The sequence below is a fragment of the Pagrus pagrus genome (assembly GCF_965226575.1).
Source record: "Pagrus pagrus genome assembly, chromosome: 2".
NCBI lineage: Eukaryota > Metazoa > Chordata > Actinopteri > Spariformes > Sparidae > Pagrus > Pagrus pagrus.
In genome coordinates, this window is record NC_140186.1 from 19463736 (window position 1) to 19481861 (window position 18126).

At 40.4% G+C, this 18126-nt stretch overlaps 2 protein-coding genes across 2 annotated transcripts; both read right to left on the minus strand.

Moving 5' to 3' along the window:
* Nucleotides 1-92: 92 nt before the first annotated feature.
* On the minus strand, nt 93-12004 carry jpt1a (Jupiter microtubule associated homolog 1a). Its single transcript, XM_084341634.1, has 5 exons — nt 11794-12004; nt 8887-9029; nt 4723-4820; nt 4392-4419; nt 93-1581 (listed from the first exon to the last, which is right to left on the minus strand). Exons 1-5 carry the CDS (start codon nt 11847-11849, stop codon nt 1448-1450), a joined length of 459 nt encoding a protein of 152 aa, XP_084197760.1. The 5' UTR covers nt 11850-12004; the 3' UTR covers nt 93-1447.
* A 2808-nt stretch (nt 12005-14812) lies between these two features.
* Nucleotides 14813-17780, minus strand: sumo2a (small ubiquitin like modifier 2a). The gene is made up of 4 exons (XM_084345817.1): nt 17671-17780; nt 16591-16722; nt 16278-16349; nt 14813-15327 (listed from the first exon to the last, which is right to left on the minus strand). The coding sequence occupies exons 1-4, from the start codon at nt 17689-17691 to the stop codon at nt 15262-15264; spliced, it is 291 nt and encodes a 96-aa protein (XP_084201943.1). The 5' UTR covers nt 17692-17780; the 3' UTR covers nt 14813-15261.
* Between the last annotated feature and the right edge of the window lie 346 nt (nt 17781-18126).

Consider the following 18126-nt stretch of genomic DNA (forward strand, 5'->3'; position numbering starts at 1 on the left):
TTGTTTTCTCTTTCGCTCTGATCTTTCCTGCAGAGGAAAATCTCTTCAGTGTAATCATTCTGCATCAGATAACACACATAGCAAATACAACCCATGGTCAAAATTGATTTTTAATGTTCATTTCCACTTGTGCCATTTCTTGAATTCAGATTTCTGTAGTGACTTACATCCAGCAACAGGGATTGGTATAGGATGCAAACAACATGTCTTGCATCATAACACACGTTAAAAATAGACACCACAGGAGTTACATTTCATATATCTGAAATGTAGATCTTCTTGAATGACAGCTGGCTGACACAGCAGTCACACACACACGTGACTCAACAAGACAGAAGCAGGAGGGAGTTTGAATTTTGGTTTAAATAATGTGACATGAAATGTACAAAAAAAGACTGTTTATATATTTCCAGTGAGCAGGATCATTAACAAATGCGTAAGGGGGTAAAACAGAGAAAAAAAGGCTGAGCTGTCATAAGGTCACTTGTCAAATCTAGGATGGGCTTACCAGAAACACTGAAGTGTCAGGACCAACAACATTCCACTGACTCGCAATGGAAAAACTAGACCTTGATGATACTGGTAGGATGCACGTGGGAAAAAACCCAACCTTGTTTGATGTTGTAGCCGAACACACAAACAGGCACACTTTTATTTTAGAGTCAGTTTTTACCTATAAAAACACGGGGCACTCAAAACCGGCACTGGGGTTACAATAATCTAAGGTTTGTGACTACAATATAAAAAAGGCTTATTCCAATTCTGTTTCCTGACATGGGACCTAAGACAAATGTTTGCATCTTTCAGATCACGATGACAGTAGTTTATGTGGTTCCTATTTGGCTCCTATGTGAATAATAATAATCGGTAGAAAGATTCCAACTTCATGCAACAACAATACAACAATTATCCACAAAAATAAAACAACTAACAAACAGGTTAAAAAAAAAAAAAAATTCACAGTTATGTTTCTTCTCACATTCAGAGCACACGTGCATGCAAGATGGGTCAAAACTGAACACAGTGCAAAAAAACTGCTTTTTTTCTTTGCGCATGTTCAAGAAACTGCTTGTAAGATCACCTACAGCTTGTGCTGTCGCAATAAAATTAGGGGCATCGGTTGATATGAGAAATGTGATCCTTGTACCCTTCCTGGCAGGTCAAATGCATTACAGGGGCAAAGGCAGACTTTGAACCATGTAATTAGAAATACATAAAGTGCTTCTGTCAAAACAAACAAACAATAAAAACAGTACAAAAACAGTTTTCAAAAAAGAGGTATCAAAACAATGCACTTGGGGATGTGGAGGAGACTGGTGTCTGTTGGACATCAGATTGGGTTCCTGCGGTACAGACAAATGGGTTGGGGGTCCTTGTTTAAAAAAAAAAGTTAAAAAAAAAAGTTCACAGATGAGTGGATGTAAGGAAGGGGTCAATTGGCTGGGATTCAACCCAGGATGAGGCTGGACTTGCCCCCAGGTGGATTTCTGCGGCCGGACGGAAGCCCTGCAGCGGACTCGTCAGCTGGAGGGGCCTCATCCTGATGCCCTGGAGCTGCTTCAGGCTCAGCAACACTGTTTTCTGAACACAGGCAGAGAGAAGTTACATTTGGAAACAATTACAACAAAAGTCACTATAATTTTCCCATGAGCTCACTCCTCGGACGCTTGCGAGGTTCACCTTAATTGCTGAATTACACACCTCGCCCTGAGGGAACTCTAAACACATACTGCAAATCTACAATTATTATTACAATCAATTATTATGTGGTGCTGTCAACATCTTTCGACTTTGAGCCAGCCTCGATCTTGTCATCTACTACTGACAAAAATCTTTTGTTTTTTTCTTGCTTTGTTCTTTTAAATGATCACAGACTTGAGGGCCATACACACATAGAACGATAGCTGAAACAATAACTATGAATAGATCGTTTTGAAAGTCGTTCCAACTGCAGTAGATGTGCACACCTCTTGGTCTATTCTAGTAACACAGTCTTGCTTATTTATACAACTTATAAACGCTTATATAATGTATATTAGGCTAAATATTTGACCTGAGAAATACTACCAAACAATCTTTGGCACTGATAGGGTCTCTGAAGTTTATTTTAATTACCTTTATAATGATGGGCAGGATAACTGATGCTGACTCAGCCAAAGTATAAATCAAATTAGTCTTTAAAAGACAGCAAATCTCCTAACAGAGTGATCGATTCTCTAACTCCTCTCATCTCCGAGGGGTTTTATATAACCATAGCCTTCTGGCTGAGATAGCTGTTTCTACCATTTATTTTAGTCTCACTGGTATGAATTCTGCCAAAAAAGCAGTTGATACTATATTAACCATTAGCAGAGATAGCCTTAATTTGCCAAATACATCCGATTGGTCTGCATCCAACAAGACTTTTCTCTTGTAATGTGAAAATTAAACCACACTATTTAAAAATACAGACAAGTGTGTAACATTTTTCATACTAGCTACGCTACAATACAAGAAAAATGCTGTTTGTTCATTTCCATGTCTTTTTGCTGGTGCATGCAGCTTTAACCTCTGTCTTTCTGCACAATAGCATGTATGTAGCCATCACATGCATATTTGAGATTAGTTACAGGAAATAATATCTGTCGTCAGCAACAGTCGTCACTTGAGAAAACAAAGGTGGACTGTCACTGGCTGGAAATGAGAAGCAGCTTCTGGCTTCCTCTATCTGAGATCAAGGAACCACCGATTTAAAATTACTGAGATTACAAACTTACTTTCTTAGAAAAGGGACTGTTGTATTTGATGGTGTATTTCCTTAATTAACAGACTGCCCACAGGCACAATAATCTTGATTTTGTTATATTTTGGATTAAACCATTTTGGTTTTTAGCATTAACGAACACCGTTCAAAATGATGAAACCTTCAACATTGTATAGGAATAATAGAAGGTATTGTGATCAAAACGTTCAAACATATTTTGAAAGTGAAGACAGTGTCGGTGCATATGTGTATACCTACAGTATTTGTGTATGTCTAAGTGGTTGTGCGTTTGTGTACAGGTACAAATAGTGTATCTAATGTATTTTTGCATATGTATGATGTTATACTGTATGTGTGATATTTATGATGATGTATCACAAATCTGTTCGTTATAATACTGACCAGTTGATCACTGGTTTACTGTCTGTTGGGTGGATGGTCCTTCCTATCTAGTCCGTTTATTGTCCATCCTCCTTTCTTTTGAGTGCAGGGGTCCGTTTCACAAAGCAGGTTCAACAAACTCTGAGTCTAACCTTGAACTCTGAGTTGATCTACTCTGAGATAGGAAACTCTGAGTTTTCGGTTCCAGAACAGCTGATTTGAGTTAGTTTGATCAACTCGGAGTAGTTTCACCTGGAGTTAAGCGCGTGCGCCACAAGTATAAAAAGACAGCGTCAATGGAGCCTCGATTCGACGAGTCACCATGGCAACGGGGAAGAGGAGGGCTACGTTTTTCACCCCACTGGGCGTTTCAGGGCGAGGCACACTTTTCTGACCGCTCTGCATACAGTTGCCTTGCTCAAGTGCTCTGCATCTCCGACGTTGTATAAAAAAACTCCCTATTAAAAAAAAACAAAAAAAAAAAACGCAGCGCAACACACAATATCTGCTGGGATGTGAGAGCATGACTTCGGTTGGTAATGTTGGAAATGTAAGGACGGATTAGGTTGTGTATGTAAATGATGGACTGTGACGTGAAACGGTACCGCTCAAAAAGATAATTGTCTGGAAATGCAAGAACATCTATGCGCGGTCTGATAATCATCTCCCGACGAATATTTAATTCTCTGCGCAGTAATGCTGCACCTTCATCCACGGGATCATTATCAAAAGGACACGCCATGGTAGTGAAAATAGTCGCCACCTAATATAACTTCTAATGTTGGCCTACTGACTGATTTTTGCAATGATTTTCTCAAAAAACAGACGGCAGAACTATATTACGCTAAAACTCGCCTGATGACTGAATGAATGAGGAAATCAAATACCGTGTGTGGCTGAAAGAGGGCGGAGACAGAGAGAAACTCGAGGTTTGTTGAGAAAAACCTGGTCCCGACCAGGTTAGGTTCATAGAGCAAGTTACCATGGTAACTGACCGAAAGCTTAAGTTACCTCTCTCTGTGAAACAGGCTAGAGTTACCCCTCTTTCTCTGGTTTGAGTTACCTCCCTTTGTGAAACGGAAAACTCAGAGTTTCCCTCATTTCAGGGTTAACAGACTCAGAGTTTTCACTAAACCTGCTTTGTGAAACGGACCCCAGGTGTTGTACCCATTATGTTAAAAAGACTACAGATATCAGGGAGAAACAATACGCTAAGTACCAAGTACTATAAAACTGGGTGATCTGACCAGAAAAAACAGGTGCTTACCAATATCGCGTACAGAATTTTCTCCATCCTAAAAAATACAAGCATAAAAGAAGTAGTTAGCATTTCATTAGCCCTCACAGATTACAAAACAGGAACTTCTGTACTGCGTCATGAGACTTGCTGAAGAAATGCACACTGCATTTGCTAATACCTGATTTCTTTGAAACTGATACACAAACTAACTTTTGAAACATTAAGGGAAGACGAAGATAAAAAAAAAAAAAAAATTCAACACATTTGGACTTAAGTTGGTTCCCTATATGTCTGTCTGCTCTCAGGTTTCACTTCATTTTTTTCCCGCCATAACTCATGATCGGAGGCATGATCTTACTGTGGTTGGGGCGTCTGCAGTGTGGTTGGTAGTGGGATTCGCTCCTCTCCTCAGGGGGGCTGACGGCTCACCACACAGCACTCCTGTGGGCTTCCCACCTGGAAAAACAATAATGGCTTGGATAAATACACTTTCACACAGAAGGTGCAAAACAAAATCAGATGTTTTTTTTCATATTCCTACAAAAAGGAAAATGTCATGGTGACACACAGTATGTCAAAATTTAACAGCATTGCATTTTCTGTTTCAGTCTGGACCATGGTAGTGGAACAACTGATAATGCTAGCATGTCTAACAATAGGTATGGTTAGGGGCAGATCAAACCACATCTCAAATATACATGATTAAAACAACAGTGTGAGGGTTACAGACTGAAACCTGCTCTGAGGGAAAGCCTGACCTCCATCAGCATGGTGACATATGTGGCTATCAGATAAACACATGAAATCCAGTTATATAATTGGCTCCCATCTTCAAACTCAGAGTAAACATCAGAAGCACTCACATGTCCTCCAAATATCAAACAGTGCTTACTTATCCAAGACTGCTGTGGTCTGCCACTGTCCAATTTATCTCACCACTGGAATTTCCCAGAAATGAAGATGTTTCCATAAATGGAGTATGTTCTCTGCCATAATATTGGAAGTGGAAGTAAATGAGAGGAAATGAAGGGGAAGACCCCTGAAATTTGCAGTCCACTGACATAATCACCCACAATAGGCCGGACTTTTCTTTGCAAGCAAGCCTCTCATACACTTCCTACATGCTTCCCATTTTGCTTTGGGGAAATTTCAGATTTTGACATTTTCACTTCTATTCTAAATGTCACTCTCACATTAACTCTGTTCACACTGATGTTGATTTCTAACCAAAATATGCAGTCATGTGCTGCAGTGTTGAATTATAGGCTTTGTTACTTTGCTTACGCCTTCAATCCTCTTGGGTACAGGCTTATTCTCACTACAAACTGTATGTATCCCAGGAATGCAAGCCATTGTTATTCTCAGAATAAGTAAGGCTGCTCAGAAATGGTTGGATTTTCTATATTATTCTCTATTCTATTTCAATAAAACACAACTACATTATACTTAGTTGAGTTAAAATACTGCGCATTTTATTTCACTGACCTTCATCTGTAGTTGGTAAACAGTAGCTTCAAGCCTCATTTGTGTAGCAATGTGAGTGTTTTGAACATAGTGGGCATAGAAATGGGCAGCAGACAGGCAGATTGTGCTGCATGAGTTGTTTGAGAAGTTTACAGTTGACGCAGTAAAACAGGTTTGTTGCCAACAGACCTCATAAAGCTCTTATTTTAGACAGTCCAGGTGATATCATGTCCAGAAGCCTCCCTGCGCGTTTGCAACAAAACAGATGGCCAGCTACTTTTATATACTGCAGCATACTGACATGATGTTGAAAGGGGAACTGTAACAAGGTTACAACCTTTACTACCTGAACATGGTGTTCAGTTTTAAATTCTGCCTGTTCAATATCAAATATATAAAATAATTCTGAATCAATTATATCATGGTCCATAATACTGTTATGACTAAAGGCCCATTAATATCAGTTATTGTGAGAAGTAAAAATGAGGAAGAAGGAAGTTTCAGAGGTAGACAGTGAGTTGAAAGCTTTAATGTGCATTCAGTCTGTTACCATGGAAGGTTTCCTTAGATATGCTCCACAGGTGTGACTGTGTTTGTGACTGAGAAGATATTTTTAGAAAGACAAACAATTTTCATTTCGTTTTAGACTACTTATTCAGGCTGTTAGGCACTGCACTATCTCAAGACAACATCTACATCATTGTTTTAAGTTAGGGAATTAATCTAATCAGAAAATTACAGCTTCCTGTTTTAAAAGGATGCTGCTCTTTGCTTGGACTCAGATAAAACAATAAATGAGACTGGAAAACTTTTGTCTTACAATAACTTTCTTACCTTCCTGAAGGATTTTTTTTACTTCCATAACGGGCTACTTCATTATTCGATACAGACTTAGAGGTTGATAAATGTCTGCCTTGGTTACATAGATCTTTTTTATCATTATTATCATTTAACCTTTATTTCACCTGGAAGTCCCCCGGCCGATGCCCTCACAACGTCATCCAACTTCGGACTCGCCAGTAACAGCAAAGCTACTGGGAATTAAATGTTACAGTCCACCCCTCATTTGATGTGATCCTCAGAAAAACAGAAGTTTTCACATTGTTACCAAGGCTGTGGAAATTTACCCGAACGACATAGTAAACACTTTTAACTGCTGTTCATTCATATCATAGGCTGGAGTCCTCTGAGGGCCATCAGCAGTCAGAGTTGCAGCTGGCCTGTATTGTGACACCACTGACAGACAAACAAAGTCTGTGACTAGACCTGAGTTAGCCAACACAATGCACACAAAAATGACAGCTGTTTGGATTATGGCTTTCACTACCTATTGCATATGACATGTGAGGGGCACTGTTATTTTGATACGTTATTCTTGCATATGAAACTTAACAAGTATAGGAGATGTGTTAAGAGTGACAACATTGTGTCTTTGGGCCTCCCATGGTTTCTGTCCTGTGACAGTTTTATGGTCGTAGAGCCTATGTGATAGAGAGGGTTGAAGAACCTAACATAGATGAGACAACAGACTCTTGTCCAAGGAGTCCAAGGAGTTCATCCTGAAGAGTATTTTTGTTACCTTTCTGTGTAACCCCTCCTGGGAATATGTGTTCTGAGAATGGTTGATATATTAAACATAAACTATGGGATGTACGTGCATGTCAAATTTATGTTCACCTGTGGAGAAAGTGGAGATAATGGGAGTGTTATTCTAAGTGAGTCCAGATGTAACCATGTGACTGCTACAATTGTGTGTGTATGGGTTTTCTACTATAAAGGCTGAAGAAAGACCGCCTCTCTTCAGTCAACATCTATGCGCTGCCGATGTGTGACTCTTGCTTGCAAGCAATAAAAGAACTTCTAGAAAAGAAATATTGTGTCGAACTTGGTGTTTGACCAACTCTCATCTGCACGAGACAAGCGACTGGTTTTCAGTTGCCACAACAGACAGAATACCTCATATTAGAGTTTTGAATCTTCACTGGCCTCAAGATTTGATTACAATTCAGCTGTCAATGATTCGAATGCTTTTCAATACATAAACATTACAAAAATAACATTTATCCATCTGCAGTGCCTTACATGTTTATTGTAATCTACAATAATATTGTTTTCACATAGCAGCTTTAAGATAACGTTAGTTTTATGTCGGCCCACAATTCAAAGTAAGGGAGCAACGTCGCAATGTAACTTTAAATGTCCTGCTGAGGGCGGACAATCAAAAATTAACATGAGCTGCAGACTCTCGATTATGCTCTGTCTCTGCATCGATGCAGATTCTTCCGTGTCTGCATCGCGATGGATCTTATAATGTAGAAATTTCTACACCTCTACCTCATATGCAAGGTAGAGCTTTCAAATACAGCAATGGCTCTGAGTAAGAGCGAGACACATCTCTTGTAACAGATATTTTAGCTGAAATGGGTGCATTTGTTTGTCTTTCTGTGTGCTGCAGGGCTGTGAAAAATGGTTCTAGAAAATTGGGAACAACAACCAGATCAAAAATGCATACCTAGCATCACGTTTACTTCCCATTAAGTTTAATTTCCTCTTTTAATAACATTTTGCTGTGTATCATATTACATTTAGAGATGTGACCCAGCACTGGGTCATAAAACATACTGTATAATTATTCCTTTTAGAAATATAAGCTACTCTTTAAATATTATAAGAAACACTGTGATCTGACAAGGACTTGGGGGAGCTCAACTCTACATGAATATTTCAGATCTCTGCAGGCTTGAGAATACCCTGATTAGTGGAGAAACGCCAGCCATCGAATATCTAATGACAGCCTGAGAGAGAAATCAATTCGTCATTTGGGCACCTAAACCTATTCTGTTATGTCAAGTAGCACCACTGGAGACAAACGATGATAATCTTATGAATTCAAAGCTGTCTGTGGTTTTGAGCAGCCTGGGGAGGCAGAGGATTTGTTTGGTCCAGCAGGAAGAGTGAAACCTGCAGTGAAAACCGTGTGTCTCCCATGGATATGAGAAATTAAGTAATAAGCTTTTATACTAAAACAACAAATATTTGGGGATGGGTTAGATTGTACCTGGTGGGTTGTTCCTTCGATTAGCATAGGGGTCCTCTGGCTCAGCGAAAACACTGGAGGCCATCTTGTTTTTCCGGACAGGAGGCTTCTCCTCATCTGCACCGAGTGAAATGTTGGAGCCGCCACCAGGAGGGCGCAAAACCCTGGAAAGACAGAGATATTGAACACTGTTACTGAAAGCTGGATTGTACTGGCTGGTTATTGTGAAGCATCTTCTCTCGATTCTAGAGGTATTTAAAAACTAGAATCAACGCCTGACGGTTGTATGCTTCTGTGCACCGTCAAGATGTCTGTCCATACTCATATAATATAACATACGTAGTGAAGACTTTGAAGGAATTTAATATTGAGTAATAAGTGAAGTCTTTGGTGAAATTAAAATCATCATTATATTGACATATTTAGAGACTATTTTTACAGAGAGCTGTGCAACAACAATCACCCGAAGCTCAAAATCAAAGCTCAAAACCATTGAGCTTCTGGTCGACAACTGCTTTGTATATTAGTGTGTCAGTTCATTGAGAGAAACAAAAAACAGTCACATTCCTTGTATATGTTGACATGCTTGGGCGATTGAGCTGATACTGACAGATCATACAAATTGTAAAAAGTGGATGCTTCTTCACACAGGTTAAATCCAGCAGCACAGATGAGCTCTACAATGGGTGCCCAAGATTAGTGTCACCAATTCGGTATCTGACCAAATGTTAAATATGGTCACAATCTCCCCTTCTGTTCCTGAGGAGGGCGTTGAATAATGGCCAAAAAAGTGTTTTTGGAAAACATTTTACTGTCACAGTGGAGTTGACCTTAGACATTTTGGATCTAAAATGCCATCACTTCATCATTTTATCCTATTAGACATTTGTGTGAAATTTTGTCATAATAAGTGCATGAATAATTGAGTTATGGCCATAAACATGTTTTTTAACCTTGACCGCTGAATGCTGACCACCAAAATCTAATCAGTTCATCTATGAGTCAAAATGGATGTTTCTGCCAAATCTGAGGAAACTCCCTCCATCATTCCTGAAATGTGACGTTCAAAAGGAGGTCCGTTCATAGGTACATGCAGACGACCCAAAAACATGATGCTTCCAGCCATGGCTATAACAACGTACCTAACTGTTTTAAGTCAGACTAGGGATGCACAGATATAATCAATGGGAATGTGCTGTCCATTCACATTCCCATATAACGGGAAAAAAATCAATGTTAACTCAGCCCGGTGGTTGTAGATGATCTTTGCACTGTAAGGGCTGCCAGACTCAAGTTGGGGGAAAGACCAGCTAGCCTCAGGCGAGATGAAAAGGTCACATCAGACATGTCATTAATGTTTCAAACTGAACCTTAAATCACTGAGGGATTACAGCGATCCCTATACTGTCCCTCTGTGGACATTATTTGTAGGTTACTGTTATTCCAGCTGTGTGGGTGAGTTGAAGTTATCATTGGTGTTACCTGTGACAATGATAATATGTCATTATTACAAGTAATTCTGATAATTTGTCAACAGAAGTCATATCAAAGGTAGACTAAATATTAGGAACACATGTCAGTTGAACATCACCACAAACTACAGCCTCTAAAATGACCTTAATGAAGGTAGGATTTATTTCATGGCACTAACTTAAATTAGGTGCGTTTGATGAACTAGCATGTCAGTGTATATCCTTTGGGATACTTACTGTAGTCTTTACACTGCTTTATGTCCATATTAATTTAGTCTTTTTCTCTAAAACTGAAAGGTAAGATCATATGGTTGCATGATCTGATAAAAAAAATCATACTGTGATCATTTTTGACATGTTATGATTGCAATATGATTCATGATTAATGGACATGATGATTCATGCATCACATTCATTTTGATTTTCATGGAAAAAACTATTAAAACCATGATGATGTGACATTTGTTGGGGTCTGCACCAAACAAATCTTACATCTGGAGAAAAAGATTAGTAGGCCAGGGCATCTCTGCAGTGCTACAGCACTTCTTTTTGATGCATTTTTGTCACACAGTTTACTTTCATGGAAACACTGCAGATCCTGCTGTTTGGTTATTGCTTTCCCATTGTGGTAAATGCATTGCTATAATGCATTTTGTACTGTTATGCTATTATTACATTGTTATTGTCGCGTTATGATGGAAACTGCCATAATGACCACATGAATTACTGAAAACTCAATCGTTCATTCAAATATTGATTCATTTTAAACATGCACCATCCCAGTGTTTAATATCACTTCAATAGCAGCGGGTGTGGACTCCTTTCACTGCATCACTATGATGAAAAACACACATGTAGCTCGGGTTATTGTCAGGTGTAGCCAGCTGTATCATGGCCCTCGCCTCACTGAGGCCATATGCTGGGCAGACTAGAGGTAGAGGATGTCTTTTTGTATCTCACTGATCATCTCGACAACTGATGTGAAATCCACGGGGGCCCCACCCAGCCTGAGACACAGATCTCATAAATATTTCGTTGTCAGGCAATAAACAGGAAAAAGTAATGAGGAAATGTATGCGCACGCCAAACAAGGCCTACATTTAACTCTAACGTCTGGAGCCGAGCCGCCTGGTCCGCACTCGCTAGCAGAGCAGCTTCTCCAGCTACAAAAGGGAGGGTACATGTGTGCTATGCTGCTAGCTAGCGCTGCTGAAAATGGGAATGGTCCATCCCAGCAGACAAAACGGGAAGGTGTGGTACCGAGCCGCATCCTCTCAGCGTCCTCCCTCGCTCAGCTGTAACCATTTCAAAGCGGGTTAATAACACTTACAGACAGGGGTCAGGGGAAAAATGTCTTATATTTAACGTGAACCTATGAAGCGTTGAGGTTAACGTCAGAGGATGCTGGACTTGTTGGCTTCATGGTGGCTAACGGGTTACAGAACGACGCCTTTACCTGGAACTGCTTTTAGAGCCGGGCTCCATCCCTTGAAATGTCGTGGTCGTCGTCATTTTTGCGCAAGAAGTCGTAGAGTATTTATAAATCTGATAGGATACACGCGAATTACACTTTCATTAGCAGCACTTCACCGCCTCATCATTGTCTATCCTAGCCGGTGGCTCCCAATAATCAACCTGCCTCCAGTCCAGTCTGAGTGGATCACAGTCAAGCCGACCAGGAGAAGATACCGCGCTTCCGGCCAATATTTCAAAATAAAATGTGTTTACTTGCTTTTTAGTGTCATATCGAAGTTAAATCAAATCATGTATAAATTGTTTATTTGAGCAGTTGATGATTATGGGGTAACGGGTTGTGTTTATGACCCCGTAGTTCATCAGAGGTGATTCATTTAGAGTGTAATTTGAAAGCACAAACGTTGTATTTCCGGTCTCTCTCCGCATGTTTCTGGGTGCTTCTCTTAATACATCAACGGGTTTGATAGAGGTGCGGGTGGAGAGGGCGTTTCCACAGTCTAAGCACCGCCCACAAGCTAACAGCTCCGTCTATGATTGGTTCCTGGTACATTAATCAAGCCTGTGATTGGAGGACGTGCTTACATGACAAGCGCAATGAGGTTGACCCATAAACTATCCATCAGTTTTGTTCTGTATTCAAACAGCTACTGTTTTCTTTTAATCTTATTGAAGAACACATTATTAAGAGAGGATAGTAGTGTGAAAAAGAAAAAGGGTTTTGAAAAGGAAGAAGAATGCGTTGAATAAAAGGTCGCTACATCTGGTTCTGCTTCATCAATTTGTTCATAATGAGTCCAACACTGGTTTTCAAACCTTGTCACCTACATTACCCACAATGCAACTTAACCACCGAGTGATATCACTGGAGGCAATTTATCAGATTACATACAGCTTCCTCTGGAGATGGATTTTTACCACTTTTTCTTAACAGCAGTAATAGTAGTAGTATGCAGTAATACTCTCCAATACCTATAACACACTTTGATATGTGAAGTTGGTGGAGTTACCCTTTAAGTGAAGACATTATGCTATTAGTAGATCAATTTACACAATGCTGCCTTATTTGAGACAAGCCATTTCTTCATTCCAGATAAAATAACAACTTGTAAACAGCAGCCTTTCAGGAGAGGATTTCACAAAACTGTTTCATCAAAAGGTTCACTGTCATTTGTCTTGAGCCCTTAGAGTTTAGGTAAACAATAGCAGTCAGGAGACAGCAGTGCAACAGCCCATAAAACCTCCAAATACAGTGCATCCGGAAAGTATTCACAGCACTTCCCTTTTCCACATGTTATGTCTCCTGAGATGTTCAATTGGGTTCCTGTCTGGGCTCCAGCTGGGCCACACAAAGACATTCACAGAGTTGTCCTGTAGCCAGTCCTTTGTTATCTTGGCTGTGTGCTAAGGGTCATTGTCCTGTTGGAAGATGAACCTTTGGCCCAGTCTGCGGTCCAGAGCGCTCTGGAGGTTTTCATCAAGGATGTCTCTGTGCATTGCTGCATTCACCTTTCCCTCAATCCTGACTAGTCTCTCAGTTCCTGCCACTGAAAAACATCCCCACAACATGATGCTGCCACCACCATGCTTCACTGTAGGGACGGTACTGGCCAGGTGATGAGCGGTGCCTGGTTTCCTCCAGACTTGACACTTGGCATTCAGGCCAAAGAGTTCAATCTTTGTTTCATCAGACCACAGAATTTTGTTTCTTGTGGTCTGACAGTCCTTCAGGTGCCTTTTGGCAAACTCCAGGTGGGCTGTCATGTGCCTTTTACTGAGGAGTGGCTTCTGTCTGGCCACTCTACCATACAGGCCTGATTGGTGGAGTGCTGCCGAGATGGTTGTCCTTGGAAGGTTCTCCTCTCTCCACAGAGAGATGCTGGAGCTCTGTCAGAGTGACCATCGGGTTCTTGGTCACCTCCCTGACTAAGGCCCTTCTCCCGATCGCTCAGTTTGGCTGGGCAGCCAGTTCTATGAAGAGTCCTGGTGGTCCCAAACTTCTTCCATTTACGGATGATGGAGGCCACTGTGCTCATTGGGACCTTCAATGCTGCAGATTTCTTTCTGTACCTTTCCCCAGATCTGTGCTTCAATAGTCTACAAAAGTCTCGGAGGTCTACAAACAATTCCTTGGACTTCATGGCTTGGTTTGTGCTCTGACATGCACTGTCAACTGTGGGACCATTTATAGACAGGTGTGTGCCTTTCCAAAGAATGTCCAATCAACCAAATTTACCACAGGTGGACTCCAATCAAGTTGGAGAAACATCTCAAGGATGATCAGTGGAAACAGGATGCACCTGAGCTCAATTTTGAGTGTCATGGCAAAGGCTGTGAATACTTATGTACATGTGGTTTTTTTTCGTTTTTTATTTTTAATAAATTTGCAAGTATTTCAAACAAACTTTTTCATTACGGGGTATTGTTTGTAGAATTTTGAGGAAAATAATAAATTTAATCCATTTTGGAATAAGGCTGAAACACAACAAAATGTGTAAAAAGTGAAGCGCTGTGAATACTATCCTGATGCACTATGATGGGGGAAATATTCAGATGTGAGTATGTTAGGCCTTTTCTGCAGACGGTTACTTCCACACAACTGACCAGATGTTGACTAAAGAAAACTATCATGGTGCTACCCTTGTTCGGGTAGACATGTTTTTTCTTGACTTGCTCAAAGATGTTAGCAAGATTTGTCCTTTTTTTTTAAAAACACGTCTCAGTGATTCTGAGCAGGAACTGAAGATGTAAAGGATGACTGAAACGTATCAAAGGGTAAGAGAAAAAAATATTCTTGCATAATTGCAGTTAGTGCTCTTTAAACTAAATGAAAATCCTCTTAGATGGATGAAAATTAACCTTTTCATTTGTTTTGCATGTCTGGTTTTCTGTGGTGGGCTAAGAAACCAATACATTGTCTTTATTAACAGTTGACCTCCTGCTTCTGATGGTATCTGCTGGTTTAATCCCCTTAAAAACCCATTAAACAAACAACAGGGACATGTGTTTAAAAAAAGACTCAATTTATTCCAATAATACATTTTCATATCAACAGATGTGAATTTAAAATGCAGGCTTACTTAACAACAATAACAAAATTCCATCTGAATCAGAACCTCAATAACATAAGTATAAAAACAAAAGGACCAAGGTGTTTTCTTCCAAAACTTCCAGAAAAAAAAAGAAAAGATCATGAGAAACTTTTAATTTCTTCAGCACATTAGCTGCAGCTTACAGGTCGTCTACACTGCACAGTTCATACATGATAACATACATATGACGGCGTTGTAATCTAGGTACACCAACTGTGCTGCTGCTGCTGCTGCCGCTGCCTTTGAGCATTTTGTAAGAGTATTCCACTAGATGGTATCAACACTGGTCATGAGCATTTGAAGACTGGGCATGTTCAGGGATGAGAGGGGGAGGTAGGGAGGTCTTTAGGAAACAGTCTTTAGAGAGAAGAGCCTCCGGTTTGCTGTTGGAACACATCAATCGTATCTTCATCCTCCATTTCTAGCTGTAAGAAAAAGTTCAAAATTTAGTTGAGTCTGTTATAGTAGAGTAGTTGTGTGAAAGACAGAATACATGAGCATTAATCCCAGTGCTCATTCAGTATGGAGGCATGCATTGCCTGAATTTTCACATCCACAACAAAGCCTGTTCATAATATTGCCTTATCACCATTTGACAGCTGTAACTCAAACTGGATGGCAGCCACTGTGACAATGACGTTTTGTTCCGCTTTATATTTTCCCTCCATTCCTTGTGACTAACTTAACACTTCCTGCATGTGCTTTAACAATGACTGTATTTTTATGTGAAGGCAGTGGTAGGTCTTTACTGTGAAACCATTTAGGAAGTGCTGACTGCAAGTGAAGCCAGTCAACGTCACCAAAGATTAGTTCAGCAGTTATCTGGAAACAGATTTAGGTTTTTTTTGTCTTACTTGAAGTTAGCTGGAACTTTGGCATTACATTTCTTATGAAGCATGATGATATTGAGATCAGAAAACAGACCGACTTAATGATACAGATGTAATGGAAGCAAAAAGGGGGGGAAGCTTCGTAGACAAAATGTAAACCCTTTCTTTTATGCACCCTGTTTTATGGAGATAAAGAGGCAGCACAACTGTTCCATGGACTCTGATCTGCTGACAGTGCCGTTCGTAAAATCTGTGCTTTATCTTTATACAACACCAGCTGTAACACATCACATATACTTAACAAGGATGACTGACGGCACGTAAGCACTCAGGACAGTCAAATGTACGTTCAAGAGTAACTTAACAGCACACAGATAGGCTCTGTTTACATGGAGTAACTGTATTTCTACAACTGTTTCACAGCTGTTTAATGGCATCAATTAAATCCAAGTGAGATTTAGACAAAAACTAAGACAACCATCAGCCAATAACATTTCTTCAATTTAAAAGAAGAAGAACTTTTCACTTTCATGTGTAGACCTTACCTGCGAGGGTGTGTCTGTTTCATTGATGGGCTGACCGTCAAATCGAAATCGTATTTGTCTCATTGTCAGCCCCTGTGTGGGTGGACAGACATATTGTTTAAAACACAGAAGAAAGAAAAATCTTTATGGGTCAAACTGACATAGGTGTGTCTATTGAAATGCAAATGAGTAATACGACAACACCCAGAATAATCTAGGCAATTACAGTCTATTCACTTCCACATTGACAACAACCTACTCATGCTACCAGCATGGCAATGAAAGTAAAGATGACTCTTTTTGAGCAGTAGCAGCACTTGTGTAGCACTCTCACCTGCCGTTCACAATACGCTTTCATCAGTTTGCTGAGAGGAGTGTGCCTTTTGATCTTGAACTGCACCACTGAGCCATCCTGTCCTGCCACCTTCAGGTTGATGTGCTCATTGTTCTCTGTCTTCACTCCCTCCTGAACGAGAGAGGCAAAAGTAGAAAAGTTTTAGGAAAGTGAAGTTGAACCCAGAAGTGATGCAAAGACACACAAGAAGTTTGGTAAAATGTGATCTGCAGAATGTGTTATGCATTTACCCCCAACTTCAGTAACCCTTGGATCATAAACAGCTTTAAGATTGATCTACAGTGTGTGCTTCGAGACAGAAGTACAACTAAGCCAATCATATCATGAGTATGAATTAGGTTTTTACCACCTTTATATGGTATATATGATACAGGACTGGTGTGCCACTGAGCACAGAGAGCAGGGCAACATTACAACTTCAGTGTTAGCATTAGCACTAGCATTAACCAAGTCAATTGACGATAATGGCCTACAGCTTACAATAATGTCCAACGGCCTAGTCAGAGTGGAAAACACATCCTGCACATATCAACAGTCCCTCTTATCTTTAGACACTGGGATGCGGGCTTAGTGAACATGAATAAACAGTTAACCCAAATAACATCAGTTAACAACTGACGATTAATCAACTATTCATTTTGACCCGTTATGTTGTACACCGCTGTCCCCGACGTTAGCTAACGTTACTCACTTTTCTTCGGTTCTTGTTAACGCTAGCTGAGCATGAAATAACTACTGTATATCACTACATGTCGCATTTGCACAGCCAACACTGATAGCGCCATTTGTGAGGCGTTGGGTTTGTTTGTAATTGATTATTTCTTTCATTCCACCCGGCTTTCGGGCTAGCCTCGTTAGCTTATTATGCTAACTACACCCACTCGGTTAGCCTGCTAGCTAACGCGGTAGCTCCGGTTTGTGCAGTCAGCTTTCTGTCATAATGCCACCGTTGATGAATTGGTCTCACGGGCGGCTTTTCGTGGTGTCTTGTGTACAATGATTGCACACGGATGGGGTAAACGCTACAGAGAAAAGCCCTTTAGAAAATCCGCTCCTCACCTTGGGTTTTTCGTCTGCCATGGCTGCTGCTGCTGTGTGTCCGCGCCTGTTCTGCTGCGGCTGCGCTGTCCGACGCGCCACTTTGCGTCGGCTGCAGTGCACACAGCTGCGCCAGATCAACGGAGCGCCCTGATGCACTGTACCAAAGATGGGACATGCACCCTTCCAGAGTCTATATTAAAATATCCGCTTACACAGAAAAATATTTTAATAATAAGGCGTTTGCAAGATGATACCAGAGGTGTATGGCGTGCGTAGGTATTTTGATATGCTTGTACTTTTCCATTTTGTTCTAATCTGTTTTACACTTCTGCTCCACATTTCAAGAGGAAGGTTGAACTTTTACTACAATTATGTGAGATTAGTATTTAATTTGTAGATTTCACATACAACCTATGATGAGCTAATTACCTGTCAGACAGTAGCCTAATAAAGTAGTTCAAATTACCTTGCCTG